The sequence below is a fragment of the Dendrobates tinctorius genome, unplaced genomic scaffold (assembly GCF_039654945.1).
Source record: "Dendrobates tinctorius isolate UK_male_01 unplaced genomic scaffold, ASM3965494v1 ptg000050l, whole genome shotgun sequence".
Lineage (NCBI taxonomy): Eukaryota > Metazoa > Chordata > Amphibia > Anura > Dendrobatidae > Dendrobates > Dendrobates tinctorius.
Window position 1 is genome coordinate 3685639 of NW_027361718.1, and position 15276 is coordinate 3700914.

A 15276-nucleotide genomic window follows, 5' to 3' on the forward strand; every position below is an offset into this window, starting at 1 on the left:
TTCGGTGCCAAGCCTGACAGTTTTAGAAGCCCTCCATTCGCTTTGTAATCACAATATTAATCTCTTGTACAAGGAGGATACTAGAGCTGTGGAAGATGGAAGAATATTGGCAAAGACTAATAGGAGACCTCTTGACCGGATTCCACTGCCAAATCTATTTATGGAGGAAATATATATATATCAGTGTCTACACCCTTACACAAGCGATCATTGCTGTGCAGCTCGTCATCTTCTCGCTGTACAATGCATTGTTGTCTTTTTTTTCTTTATACCTCTGTAAAGAAGAAAAACAAAAACTAACATATAGTGTAGATACTTTGCACTTTTGAGAAATGTCTTAACCCCCCCCCTCCATCTCTGGGCTGTAAATTGTGGAACTAAAGGCAGATGAAACAAATCGTTACGGGGCAAGATGTGCTAGCCTGTAACTCCATACGATCCTACGGGTGTTGTGGGCCCATTACAATGGGAATCCCCAATTTCCCTACTTGGGGTAAGCTAATCCCCTTTTTTGCACAGTTCCCTTCTATTCTACGTGATGTAAAGAGTTGTCACACAGAGGCTGGCTTCACATTTGCGTATGGAGGAGCTGCGGCCGTCTGCGGACTTCCTCCGTGACGCTCCACCCACGGCCGCACCTCCTCCGGTCAGCTCTGCCTACTTCTGCATACCACCTGCGTACCCTATCTTTAGCATTGGTTACGCAGGTCATGCGGATGCCTCCGCATGCATCCTTTTGACGATGCGGCAACCCGCGTCAAACGCATCATGTTGGAATTTTATGCGGGCCCCGCATCGTCAAAACGATGCATGCGGAGGCATCCGCATACATCCGCACGACCTGCGGATGGTAAAGATAGGGTAAGCATGCCTCATGAAGAAGTATGCGGATGTAGCCGGAGCTGATGGAGGAGGTGCAGCTGTGGGCGGAGCTTCACGAAGGAAGTCCGCAGACGGCCACAGCTCATCCTTACGCAAATGTCAACCTAGCTATATATATATATATATATATATATATATATATATATATATATATATATATATATATATATATATATTGTAATTTATCGTAGTTTTTGGCCCCAATATTTTACATAAAATAAAACAACATCCCCCATACAGATATGTTGAAGGAACAATAAATAGTAAGTTGTGGCTCTTGAAAGTCGGGAATGTGAAAAAAATGGCTTGGACCTTTCTAATGGGTTAAATTTAGTGAGTATGTGTGATTAATACCCAAAATCAATCTGATTTGTCAATGTTGTGTGATTGTCACTTTGTAGACTATGGGACGATCTTCCACATTCGGTCATTGAGTGGTCTGGCAGAGAAACCGGATGCGGTAAGTATAGAGCAGGCGCTCATTAGCTGTAAGATGTGATGCAGATTGTTTAAGCCCCAATGTTTGGCTTCAATAGAAAGCGGCATTAATGCAAAGAATGTGACTGCTCCAAGGAGTCTACGTAATGAGCTGTAACAATGGCCTATTAATACCGCAGCAATCTTACGGCCGTGGTCAGAGGTGATGCATGAACCGCAGCAGGTTTGTTAATAAGGGCTCTTACTCACTGGCGATAAAATCGGACGTTTGCAATCCCATTTGAAATCGGATTGCACTCTGACCAATGTTAGTCAGTGGGTGACATCTCACTTGTGATTTTTTTTTTTTTTTTTCCTCATCCAAAATCGGACTGGGAAAAAAAATCGCAGCATGCTGCGATTTTCGCCAATGCAAGTCAATGGGTGCGATTAAAAAAAAAAAAGGACCAAAAACGGACCATCTGTTTTAAACGGATACATCACCATTCTGTGGCATAGAACACTGTAAATGGTCCTGTAAATGACTAGAAAAATAGTTGCTGCGAAAAAAAAACGGATTGCAAAACGGATAGAAAACAGTTGGAAAGATTAGAAATCGCATGACACTCGCATAGCACTCCACCCTTTTTTACAGTCCTGAAATCGGCCCTTTTTTTTAATCGCAAATGAGGATGAGCCCTTAGAAAGCAAACGTCAAGACAAAACCGAAATGCTAAAAACTAACCACATCCCATTGTTAATCTCCATACGCACAATAAACACCTGACATTAAATTAATTTGTGTTTTCCAATCACACAGAATGCCAAAAACTCATATGCAAATAGAAATGTGTACTGCCATATGGTAATGTAATAAACATTACAGTGCCCTCTGGGGCCAAAGTCATTTTACATCTTTGTTGCCAACGGGGCTGCTCGTTTGTCACATAGGGATACCTTTTAAAAATCTCTCATATAACCAATAGTAAAAAAAAAAAAATGCCCATCATCGTCACAATTAAGAACAGGAAACGAAGATTCTGTTCTGTCATACTGTAGATATTGTGCGCACTCCCACTAATCGTATATGACTGCTGTGTAGCTCCACCGCGAAAACTGTAATTGAACTTTCCAAGAATTGGTTTATATTGGCTCTTGGTGCGATAATCATTTCCTATTTTACCATCAAGGAGCATTGCACCAGTTTAAAATAAAGTTACCGTACCAGTAGATTTGTTTGTATTTTTTTTTTCCCCTCTCCAAACGTCGTGTAATCAAGGGGCGGTCATTAACCCTTTGGTGACCCAGCCAGAATGGGTCTCAATGACCGGGTCCCCCACCACTGCCATTTTTGCGCCTCCTCTTTTCAGCAGCTTATAATTTTTCTTTTAAATTTTTTTTTTTTTTATTGGCATGGCTGTATGATGTTTTCTTTTATGCAGGATAAATTTTTGTTTGTTTTTTTTTTTTTTTTGGGACACCTATAAATTACAGTGCAAGTTAGAACTTTTTTTTTTTTTTTTGAGACTCAAATATAGAAAGTTATATTTTTTTTTCCACATTTTTTTTTTTAACTGTTCAAATTTAATTCCAAAAACCAGGAGAGTTCATTCAACTGGTTATTTTGGTCGTGTTTGATACTTGATGTGTAGGTTTTTTGTTATCTGTATGTAATAAAATGTATACCCTCTTCAAATTATTCACGCCCATCGCAGCCTTATTGAATGCCTGGACTACTCTTATGTCACTGCAGTCGGCCAGTAAATTTCACGCTAGCGCACTGACTATCAGGTCTCTGAATCTGGTGTACTTTGCCAGCTGCATGTCATATCTACGCATACTCTGGTGCCGCACATAGCATGCGCACTCGCAACGCAAATGTCACCTTTTTTTTTTTTTAGATAAATGGGAGGTTTTGCTTGAGAGGACCTTGTTAATGATGCACATTATATCACTAGGAAAACATTGGTGATTCAGAAGCATACATTGGAACAGAGATTAAAGACAAGTTAAGATGTTATAACTTTGATGTTCATACAATGAAAACCTTGAAAAACCTCATTTCTCCTTCGCCTCATTGGGGGACACAGGACTGTGGGTGTATGCTAATGCCGCCAGGAGGCTGACACTAAGTGAATGAAAAAAAGGTTAGCTCCCCCTCCGCAGTATACACCCTCGCCCTGATTGCCGGCGAGACCAGTTCATGCTTAGTGTCCTAGGAGGCACACACGTCTGGTCTTTTTCCAGACTTCATTTTTTTCTGTTTTTTTCACATGAAGATGAGACAGGGGTATTGAAACCCTAGGCTGTACAGAGGCACAAGCACAGTCCGTGCGGTCCCCACTGCACCACCAATGCTAGACTGCAGTGCTGCAAGGCGGCGGACGGTCCCTCTCCTCATCCCGGGTAAGGAACAATGGAGCCAGGGTGCCTGCACCGTCCTGTACACAGCCCCCCTCTCCCCCCACACACACCTGACAGGCTGGCAGCTGAAGCGCTCCATGCGATCAGGACAGGGGGTACGGATCAAGGGTGGGCTGGGAGGGCTCCTGTGGATGGCCTGCCGCTTTCCTGGTACAGTGTGGTTTTTATTGCATTGTTTGCGCCAGCAGCGGTTCCCTGGCGCGTGCAGTGCGGCACCACTTCTTCATTGCAGCCAACGCCGGAACTTTTCTCCTCGGCTCCTAGTTTGTCCTAGACCGCGGGCAGGAGTCCCATCCACTGAAGCGTCCATATCCGGCAGCCGGGCCGGCGCTGTAAATTTAGCCCCCAGCTTTGGCCTGTGCTAGGCCACAGTCGGACGTCATGCCCCCAGGCACGCCTACTCCTGGCAGGCCCGCCCAGCCGTGAGGCGTAATTTTTGAAGTTAGGAGCGGCCCAGACCCTCTTGCTGCACTTCAGGATGCTCAGAGGCGCAGGACTGTGGGTAAGTGCTACCCCCCTCCAGCCAGGCACCTTTACTAATGGCGTCTCTGCTGCAGACTATGTCAGCCAGCAGGCTCAGCATGTCGCCACCGGCCACTCTAGGCTGAGTATGACTGCTCTTGTCAGGTGGCAGCCGATAAAAGGTCACTGACCATGAAACTGAGGTTCAAGCTCATACAGTGCTATTGCCGTACGCACCTCCTGTTGGTCCGTTCTTTTCCGCAGGCACAGATCAGTATGCGAGGCCTGCGATCCCTAATTTGCCCAGAAGCCCTCCCCTGCGACCAGCCCCGGATTGGGCTCTATCTTTGTCGCAGTTTATGGCACAATCAAGTCCCTTCAGGCCCCAGATAGGGACAGGGACAGTGGCTCGCCTGTCTTGGAGATTTCCTCGACCTTACAGGAGCCTCCGGCCTGCAGGGGCCGCCCTCACTCTAGGCAGACGTGAGGGGGGGAAATGAACCCACACAGCTTAGCCCAGCCTGACTGGTGCCTCAGCGTCCATGAGCTCTGCTTCTCGCTCCCCTGTTCCAGGGGATGACAGCGAGCAAAACTCGAATTACGATTCCGAGGGGCCCCTCAATTTGGATGCGCCTGGTTACCAGGAATCAGTTGACAGGCTTAGTGAGGCCATCAACCAAGCCCTGAGTATTGGCGAGGAGTCGACCTTGACCTCAGGTCATATGGTGTCAGGCAAATGGGTCAGTCGGTAGACTCACCAAGAGTTTGAGGACAGAGGCAATGACAGGGCACTGGATGCAAGATAACCATCTGCCTCTGAACCCCGTGAAGGGTGGGCAGAGCCCCCATCACTAGACCCACCTGTATTACGGTTGGTATCGTGAACCCGATTATCCCTACCTAACGGGTCTTCTGATAAGGATCCCACTGACCGTCTCAATAGAGAGCCGGGCTCGCTTGGTGTTTAAGGCCTCAGGATCAGCCCTCTCTCCCACTTGCACGGTAACATGGGTAGCCAAGGCCATGATTCCTGGTCAGAGTCACCAAATGCAGCTTTGCAGAGCCTGTGACTACCGTCGGAGGTAGCTGAGATCGCGAATCAGAAAAGCCCTGGGAGGCTAGTTCAATTAATGCATCCTTGGATACAGCTAACACGCAGCACTGGCTGCCACAATGCGATTTGCATCAGGGGAGCCCTATGGCTGAGAACACGGCGAGCCTAGCCGACTCCCAACAAATCCCTAACTTCTTTGACCTTTCAAGGCAGCAGAGAGTTCAGTGAGAAGCTAGATCAGCTTATCTCCAACACCACAGGGGGGGAAAAGCAACTTTCTCCCACAACAGGTGGCTAAGCAGCCATTCTGTCACCAGTTTCAGACATGGTTTCGACCGCCAGTTCAGGTCGGCCCAATCAGGGCAGAGATCGTCAGATCTCATATAGGACCAACCCATTGGGGAGGATGTGCTCTATCGAGCCAAGATCAGGGGGATCAAAGCCCCACAGGTTCACGGCTGAATGCTTGGAGAAACTTCCAGTCTACACCTGAAGGGTAGGCCGGGGCCTGCTCTGGTTGCATGACATATGGCTCACCGTCGTACACGACGCATCGGTAAGAGAGCTGGTGCCTTCAGGGTACAAGATGGTATTTATCAGCCACCCCCAAAAGGAGAGATTTCAGGGTTTCTACTCCCACCTTTTTGTGGTTCCCCAAAGAGAGGAAAGATTATAAAAAGAAAAAAAAAAATTAATGGAGGAAAGGAACGGAACCGTGAGACTCATTCTAGTCCTGAAGCTTCTGAACAAGACCCTTCCGGAGGGAATCCGGTCATATCCGCCGTGAAAAAGGGAATATTCGGCAGCTATCGATGCCCAGGGCGCCTACCGGTACATTCCCATTTTTTTTCCTGGCATCAAGGGCTCTTACAGTTGCCATCAGCAACCTGCATCACAGCCTTACCCTTCGGGCTAGCCATCATCCCCAGGGTATTCACAGGGGTCATGGCAGCCATCATGTCCATCCTGCATGCCCGGGGCATAATTATTTAGCATTAGCTGGATGACCTCCTGGTCAAGAGCCCATCTTTTCAGTCTTACGAGGAGAGCATCAACTTCACGCTAGATACACTTCTCTACCTAGAGTGGCTGGTAAATTTTAAGTTCTGAGGTTTGTCCCCTATTCCAGCTCGCACAATTTCCCTCCTAGGGATGATCTTCGACATTTCCCGAGGGTCGGAAAGATCTCCCTCGGGACAAGGCCATAGCACTCCGGTGGGTAGCCTGGCCACTTCTCCAGACGGTCTCCCGTACCATCCGGGTTGGCATGAAGGTCTTAGGTAAAAAGGTGGCAGCAATAGATGCTGTTCCAATTGCCCAGCCCCACCTTCGTCCCTTACAGCACGCCCTCTTGGCAACCTGGGACAAGAATCCCGTTTTTTTTCTCCGACCACCAGTTCCGGTTTTCTGCACCGGTCATACAGGCTCCCAGATGGTGGACGATGAGTCCCTCCCTTTTGCAGGGAAAGTCTTCTTCTTCAAACCATTGGTTGATGGTCACGACCGACGCCAGTCTCCTCGGATGGGGAGCAGTAATTCGTCACCACACGGCCCAAGGATGTTGTCACCTCGGGAATCGCGCCTCTCGATCAACCTTTTAGAGATTCAGGCGTTTCGGCTAGCACTTTTCAGCACCTCCTGGAGGACGCCCTGTCCGAATTCAATCAGACAATGCCACGGCAGGGGCTTATATAGACCATCAAGGGAGGCAGCCCCAGCAGTACGACCATGCTCGAGGCAAAGCATATCCTTTGCAGAGCCGAGAAAGGTCACTCTGTGATCGGCAGTTCACAGTCTGGGCGTGGAAAACGGCGCGGCGATCTTTTCTCAGCCGGCAGGGTCTCGCGTCCGGGGTATAGCCACTCCATCCCGAGTTGTTCTCAACAGTTTTTCCAACATTGTGGAACCCCAGAGGTGGACCTGATGACTTCCAGGCTAAAGGCCAAGGTGCCTAGGATTGTCACTCTGTCCCGGGACCCACAGACAATTGCTGTGGACGCGTTGGTCCTTACGTGGAACCAGTTTTCATCTCATACCTGTGTCCTCCGCTTCTACTGCGTCCAAGGGTTTCAGGACGTTCAAGGCATAGCGGGGTCCAGTAATACTGATGGCCCCAGATTGGCCTCGTCGGACAGGTTGCACAGATTTAGTGTAACTATTCGTCGACATCCCCTGGCGGCTGCCAGAGCCCCAGTCCTACCTTCCCAGGGCCCGATCTACCTGAACCCAGAGGCCCTGTGTTTGGCGGCTTAGCCGTTGAATCTTGGATCCTGGCCCAGGCCGGGTTCGGCTGGAGGGTGGTGGCTGCGATGGTTAGGGCCCGGGAGCCTGCCTCAGCACGTGTTTACCACCACGACCGGGAAGTCGTCTTCTCACGATGTAGGACCCCGGTCATCCTCCACTGGAATTCTACATTCTTAACATTTGTAGCTCTTCTCCAGTCTAGACTAGACTCAGGTTTAGCTCCAAGATCCCTCAGGAGACAGGTTTTTTCCTTATCTGCCCCCTTTTTTTTTCAGCAGAGGATTGCTGAAAATCTGCACGTAAAGACCCTCAGCCAGGGGGTCTCCTGCCTGATACCCCCCTATAGGGTTCCTCTGGACGCTTGGGGGCCTTAAACCAGGTCCTTATCGGTCTGCAGGGGGCTTCGTTCAAACCACTACAAGGTGTCTCTTTGTCATACCTTTCCTGGATTGTGGGTTCCTCGTGGCTAAAATGTCAATTAGGTGGGTCTTGGAGCTGGCGGCTCTATCCTGTCGAAGCTCTGTACGTTTTTTTTTCCACAAGGATAGAGTGGTTCTCAGGCCGAATCCTCCTTTTTTCTGCCAAGGGTCGTTTTCGTCATCTCTCTTTATTGAGGATGTTATCTTGCCCTTTCTGACAATCACCGGTACACCGGGTGGAAGAGGCTCTTCATGCATTGGATCTGGTAAGAGCTCTGAGGAGGTACGTGTCACGGACGGCACCCTTTCGTTGGACAGGCATGCCATTCGTGCTCCCCGAGGATCGCAGGAATGGACTCGCAGCCTCAGGATCGACCGTAACCAGGTGGACTCGTGTGGCTGTGCAGGAGTCTTACCGCATCAGAGGCGCACCTGTTCCAGCGGGATCAGGGCACACTCCCATCGAGCGGTGGTCGCCTCTTGGGCTCTTCAGCACCAGGCTTTGGTGAAGCACATCGGCAAAGCAGCAGCCCGCTCCAGTCTGCACACATTCTGGAAGCACAACAATATCCATACTCGTGCTTCAGCATACGTGAGCCTGGGTAGAAGGATTCTCCAAGCAGCAGTGGTGCACCTTTAGACAAGAGGTGCGTATAGCTTGGACTGGTGGTCGATTTCCCACCCAGGGACTGCTTTAGGACATCCCACAGTCCTGTGTCCCCCAATGAGGTGAAGGAGAAACATGGATTTTTGTGATAAACTCACTGTAAAATCCTTTTCTCCGAGATGCTCATTGGGGGACACAGCACCCACCCTGCTAGCCAATTGGCTCCTTTTTGTTTATTAACAGGTATTTGATACCAGGTGGGTTTTTTTTTCTAGACATATTGTTACGTGCATTGAGGCTGATTTTGTCTTGTAGATCTCCTAATGCTTTTGTACTGAACTGGTCTCGCTGGCAATCAGGGCGAGGGTGTATACTGCGGAGGAGGAGCTAACCTTTTTTTCATTCACTTAGTGTCAGACTCCTGGTGGCAGTAGCATACACCCACAGTCCTGTGTCCCCCAATGAGCGTCTCGGAGAAAAGGATTTTACGGTGAGTTTATCACAAAAATCCATATTTCACCTCCTTGGGAAGGGAGAGAATTTGATCTTGAGCGCCAGTCTCTTGATGAAAGTGGTAGCATGGCATCTCATTTGCTGCCTAAATCGTCTGATGCCAGATCACCAGTGCAAGAAGCTCTTTAGATTGAGATGAATACAAGTGATATGATGCTGGAGACTTCAATGTCCGACCACAGCTCATGAGTATTAGGGCACCAAGGCTGATTGTACTCCTTTGTACTGTTTTTCACTGTGAAATTTAGATATTTGATGTGAATTGGCACACCAGATTTTGCCTGAACTGGGAAAGAAGCACTTGCTTCCTCACAGAAGTGCCAGAGAAGCATAAACTGCTAGTTTCCCTTGTTGGAAACTGTTTAATGGTATGTTACCTACCAGAGGTTTTACATTTTTAGCATTGTAACATGTATTTCACCTATTTTCACTAGGAAAAAATGTCATTTGGAGTTAAATGCTTTTCCTCTTGGGGTGGATCGCTATTAGTGACACCACCCTGGCATCTAGAATGCAACTGGGTTTTTTGTTTACGTTATATCACTAGCAAGACATTGTCGAAAACTGACGTGACCGGTTCCCTTTATAGCTCAGGCACTTGGTCTTTATTGCATTAACAAGCTATATGTTCATTCTAATGGTTCTATAAACGAGAGTATAGAGGGAAATTTACAAAATGTTAGTACCAGTACGTCCTGAGACTGAAGTAGAAGGGTACATGCTGGGCTGAGTCCCGAATCAGAAACACAGTCTTGAAGCTCTTAGGAAAGTCCTGCGTTGCAGAGATCAGCATTCCCTAAGTCCTTAGAGATATGGCCTCACATGGCCTAGTCCAAGATGCTGTGTATTGGTCGAACAACGTGTCCCAGAGTCGTCAACAACAGATCCAGAGTCGCACTGCCCTGTCAAGACTTTCTGCAAAGATCTGCAACTTCACTTCCACCAGTACTACCCGTCGACTCCTCCCAACCGCCCATCAACCGCCAAAATCCCCTCCCTTCAACTACGGCCTATTGACGCTGACCTCTACTGGCCAGATTACATATTACATCACAAATCTTCAACAATACAGTAAACTGTGATTAACCTTTACATTTCACTCAACTAACATTTTAACGTCTTGGCAAAAACAGCACCAAGGTACCTTAACTGGAGGTACCTTCTGTGGAGGGATGCCCACTGTGGGACGCTCTGACCTACGGAAGCCAGCAGGGTCCAACGACTCTATAGGGCCCTAAGTTCTCTTTCTGTAGTTGCAGCTCTGGTTCGGTTGTCAGAGCTGTAATATCTGTTAAGCTCGGTGTGACCGGTACAGTCCACTATTCGTCATCATCGTAAACTTCCACTAGGGATCTGTTGTTCCTGTTGGACTCAGGCCGAGGTTGTCTCAGGGAGTCAATGGAATGACAGGGGCGAAGCATGTTCCAGTGTAATCGGTGTACCGGATCTGTCTTCTCGCTTCACATCGTACACTGGTCCATTCGGAATTACCTGCTTCAACACCTTGTAGGGTTTCCGACTCCCAGCAAACATCCAACATTCCTGTGGTAGTCTTTACATGGACCAGCACTCTGTTCCCAGGTGTGAACAGTTTGGGTTTGAACTGAACCACTATCTTGACTTAATGATTTTGTTGCTTGTCTCCTACCAATTGGTGAATAGTTTTCTGTCTGATTCGGTGCTCCTGCACCCATGAGTCTGGAGTATGGTGTTTTTCTTACATTTTTTCCAAACACCAGTGACTGTCTTACTGCTGTCACCAACATCCTGTCCTCCCTCTATCTGAAACTGAACCTGTCAATTACTGAACTCCTTGTGTTTCCTCCCTCTACTAACCTACCTGTGCCTGACATTGCCATTTCCATGTTTGGTTCTATCTTTACTCCCCAGCGATATGTCCGCTGTCTTGGGGTTATACTTGATTCAGAGCTTTCATTCACCCCCCACATCCGATCACTGGCTCACTCTTATCTGCACCTCTTACTAAGCTCTCCCCTCTCCAATCTGTCTTGAATGCTGCAATCAAGATCATATTCCTCACCAACCGTTAACACTGATGCCTCTACTTGGTTGCAGTCATTGCACTGGTTACCCATCCACTCCAGAATTCAATGTAAACTTATCACTCTCACCCATAAAGCACTCTATGGTTCAGCACCACCCTACATCTCCTCCCTCGTCTCAGTCTACCACCCTACCCGTGCCCTCCGTTCTGCTAATGACCTGAGATTAGCATCCTCAGTAATCAGAACCTACCACTCCCGTCTCCAAGACTTTTGATGTGCTGCGCCAAATGTTTGGAATGCAGTACCCAGGTTAATTTGATTAATCCCCAATAACCACAGTTTTAAGCGTGCCCTAAAAATGCATTTCTTCCGTCTAGCCTACCGCCGCAACACATTTATTTAACTATCTCTGAGTTCCCCATTCAGAATTTTCACCATAACCAGGTTCCTTATATCATGGTCTCACATGCTTTATGCATTTAATAGCCCTCTGTGTCTGTACTTTTACATATTCTGGCTGATAGTCGGCCCATACAGCATTACATAAACACCTGATTTCATACATTATGGCTGGTCAAAGCAATTTTTACCATCCAACTTTTGTGTCTCCCCTATTTCCTCATAGATTGTAAGCTTGTGAGCAGAGCCCTCATTCCTCTTGGTATCTGATAATTTTTGTGGTTATTGTTATGCTGTAATGTCTTTTTATTGTCTGTACAAGTCCCCTCTAAAATGTAAAGTGCTGCGGAATACAGTATGTTGGCGTTATAGAAATAAAATTATTATTATTATATCTTCGGTTGGAGTACTCAAGTTAAGGTCGGACACGTCTCTTCCCAACTTTCCGAATAGTAAGGCGTGTAATCAGCCAAATAATCTGGCCACTGCAATCTCTTGTCTCCCTCCAGGGTTCAAGGAATCTGCAGCAGTGTTCAATTAAATCGTTCACAGGCACCATTTTTCTGTGGATGATACGGTGTTGTTCGGGACCTCCGAATCCCATAGATCTCATAGAGTTGTTCTTTGAAAGCTTGCTCCTTGGTCAGAGTGAATCGTCCTCGAACAAACGTATACCTGAATGAAGTGTCTACACACGACCCTAGCCACCGTCTCTGCAGTTTGGTCGCGGATCGGTACAGCCACAGCAAACTTTCAAAGGTGATCCATCATTACTAAGCAGTACTGTAGCCCTCCTGCGGCAGTCCCAACCAGTAGATAACCGATCATCAAGATCTCTGGGGTGCAGTTGACCGGATGACTTGAGTCAACACCCTCTGCTCCTGTGTCTTCACCAACTGGCAAGCTCTGCATTGCTGGCAGACTTCTCTGATGATCTGCTACAGCTGAGGACAGTTCACAAATCGTTCAATCCATTTGTAGATTTTCTCTGGACCGAAATGGGCACTTTTCTCATTGCCCCCCTTAGCCACATTCCGAGTTATGATGCTAGGAATCATGACTTGCCACTTCATTTCTCTCTCTGACTGCAAATACATTACGCCGTCTTTCCCACTGATGCAAAATCTTCCATCTGAGGACAATTCAGCCTGAGCTATCACTGAAGGCCATTCCCCTTCTAGTAGCCAGCACTTGATCATCCAGATTACAAGGTCGTCATCTTGGGTCTGGTCCCATTTGGCCAGTATCCTGTTGAGCAACATAATCTGGCCTGCTGTTACTCAATTAGTCTTGGCTATGGCGGCCAGAGGTTTCACTCGACCTAAGTCCGGTATCTCCGTCTTCTGCTTCATCCACCTCTCACGAGAAATGACTTGAAACTAAGCATCAGCTTTAGCATTCTCTTTGCCGGAACGGTACTCTGTGGAGAAATTAAACTTTTCCATTAGGCGGCTCACCTCTGTTCCAGGGCCCCATGCTTCGCACTTTACACATGAGCCAATGACCAAGATGAGCGCCAACAACTCTAGCTTAAAGGAACTTTAGTTATCTGTGTTTCGTTTGGAGTTTCTCAAAGACCAACTGCCGTGCGCTATTACTCATTCCTGGCCCAGCTCAGCATGAGCTGGGCATAATGTACTGGTCACTATAACGGCAGCTTTCAATTTTCACTCAGCAACATCCACTGCTACCTGTTTCTGGAAAACACCCATGGAGTCAAAAAGTCAAAATTGTCACTACATCTGTAGATAAATTCCCAAAGGGTTATAAGTTCCAAAATATGATCACTTGAGGGGGTTTCCACTGTTTGGACGCATCAAGGGCTCTCCAAATGGTACATGGCATCCGCTAATTTTTCCAGTAAATTTTACATTCAAAAAGTCATATGGTGCTCCTTCCCTTCCAAGCCCTGCGTGCGCCCAAACAGTAGTATTCCTCCAGAATCACGTCAGGTTGAGAGACTCTCTCACAATTTTATCATTGGTTTTTAAAATGTTCTAATAAAAATACATTTTATTTAAACTGGATGGATGTGCTGGAAACACCCCTTCTTCGTTCTACCTCTCACATCACTTTCCTCTTTCCCTTTCATTTCGCGCACATAACTTTCTGTAGATTTTCTCTTCTTGTGCTTGCACCCTACACTTTTCCAGTAACCTATTTAAAATTGTGATCAGTGTACAGTTTAGGCGTCAGTTTGGTGAGCTTCTGTCTTGTTTGGTCCTACATGACCAGACACAGGTTGCTATTTTACACCTGTGGTGACTTATTGGTGTTTGTAACCTGTAGAGATGTTCTACACAATTTTTTTTTAATTTTTTTTTTTTTATTAAGAAACAAAACCATGTAACTTATGCAAAGAAAAATATTTTTTTCTCTTTGGAAATTTATTCTAAAATAAAATGTTAGAACGAGTTCCTTGTGTTTATTTCGATGAATAATGTGAAGATTTTTTAAATTTTGCATCTTTTGTGTTGCTATGTAACCCCTTCTCATGTACAGCACCATGGAATTAATGGCATTTGCCCTGGACCTCCACTGCAGGCGTCCATTCACTTTCCATAGTGATCCTATCACATCTCTCACCCATGCACACTCTGCAAACCGTATGGAACCTTACCTCTATTCGAATAATCCGGTAGTCCTTTGAGACCCATGTTTCCTTGCTCTGACCAGTGATGCAACAACCTTGAGAAAGGCTCTATGCCGAAACGTTGATGCTGTTGCTCTGGTTAGGTTCCCTTTGCAGTGTGTCAATTAATAAATTCACTTTTGCATATACATCCCTTCTTTTCCTCATTTGAGTGCCAGGGTTTACTTTATTGTCTACTTATGATTCTTTACCCCTAGAGCACCTCCAGTGTGTGGTAGAGCCTGGAATTCATATACTCTTACAGTAAAAAAGAAGGCCCCTGTTGTGACACAAGTCTCTGGCGGCATAGATCCCAGCCTGCCAACACCCAACAGCCCTGCCTTATCATGGGGAACGTGGCGGTCATGTACACATTTTGCCTAATTGTAGGAGCAGCAGTCACTTTATTGTAATGCTCCTTTTGATTCTATGTACCATAGTTTTTTTTTTATTTTTTATTTCTTGCAATCTTCAACCACACATCAATCTTCAAATCAAAATTGTATTTCAGGTAAAATTTCTAATAAAAATTGCAGCTGTTTTTCTTGGTTTCTTACCCAAAGTAATAATGTTTCTAAAATATATACGGTATTTGAAACAAAATCCTTCCTGACCAGAAAAAAAAGATTTTTTTTTTTTTTATTCAACTATTCTTTTTTTTTTTAGAAAGGGTAAAGGGCAGTGACCCAGTTTATAGTGTACAACTGTTTCTTTTCATGGCCTGTATTTCAGTACACCTACTAAATCTCAAATCTGTTTTATGCATCTGCAGAAGAACTGGCCAAGTTCATGGCTGAAGTTTCCGTATTGGCGTACACTGAGAAGCCAAATTACGCAGCTCTGAGGAGAATCCTCCTGAACGCTCTGGATTCTTTGGGAACGAGTCTTGGTTCTCCACTGATTATTTCGGATGTACCATCCAGGCAGAAATCGTCTACAGGAATTAGAAAAAAGGTATATAAATATCCATCCGTATACGGTACTGCTGATATGGGAGGTAGGATGCCCGCTCTTCTTGATACATTGTGTTTTATACATTAGAAAGCTGAGGCCGCTCATTTTATGTTGTACTGACATTGACGTGCTGGGATACGTACAGTTCATGCTAATCAGGTACATGTGAGCCTGGTTAAGCACCAAGTATAGAAAGAAGGGTGCGAAGGGTATGGACAGATGGTGATGGCAGATATTTTTGTTCCCTTTTTTGGCAATAAGTA

The 15276-nt window shown here is 46.4% G+C and overlaps 1 protein-coding gene across 5 annotated transcripts in view; it reads left to right on the forward strand.

The window, feature by feature from the left end:
• Positions 1-15276, forward strand: part of VRK2 (VRK serine/threonine kinase 2) — a 123293-nt gene that overhangs the window by 88795 nt on the left and 19222 nt on the right. For 4 of the 5 annotated variants that reach the window (XM_073576661.1, XM_073576662.1, XM_073576659.1 and 1 more), the window contains 2 exons: positions 1284-1342; positions 14832-15013. In XM_073576661.1, coding sequence (XP_073432762.1) covers positions 1284-1342; positions 14832-15013 — 241 coding nt within the window. The remainder of the gene's footprint in view (positions 1-1283; positions 1343-14831; positions 15014-15276) is intronic. The other variant, XM_073576663.1, reaches the window with a different exon arrangement.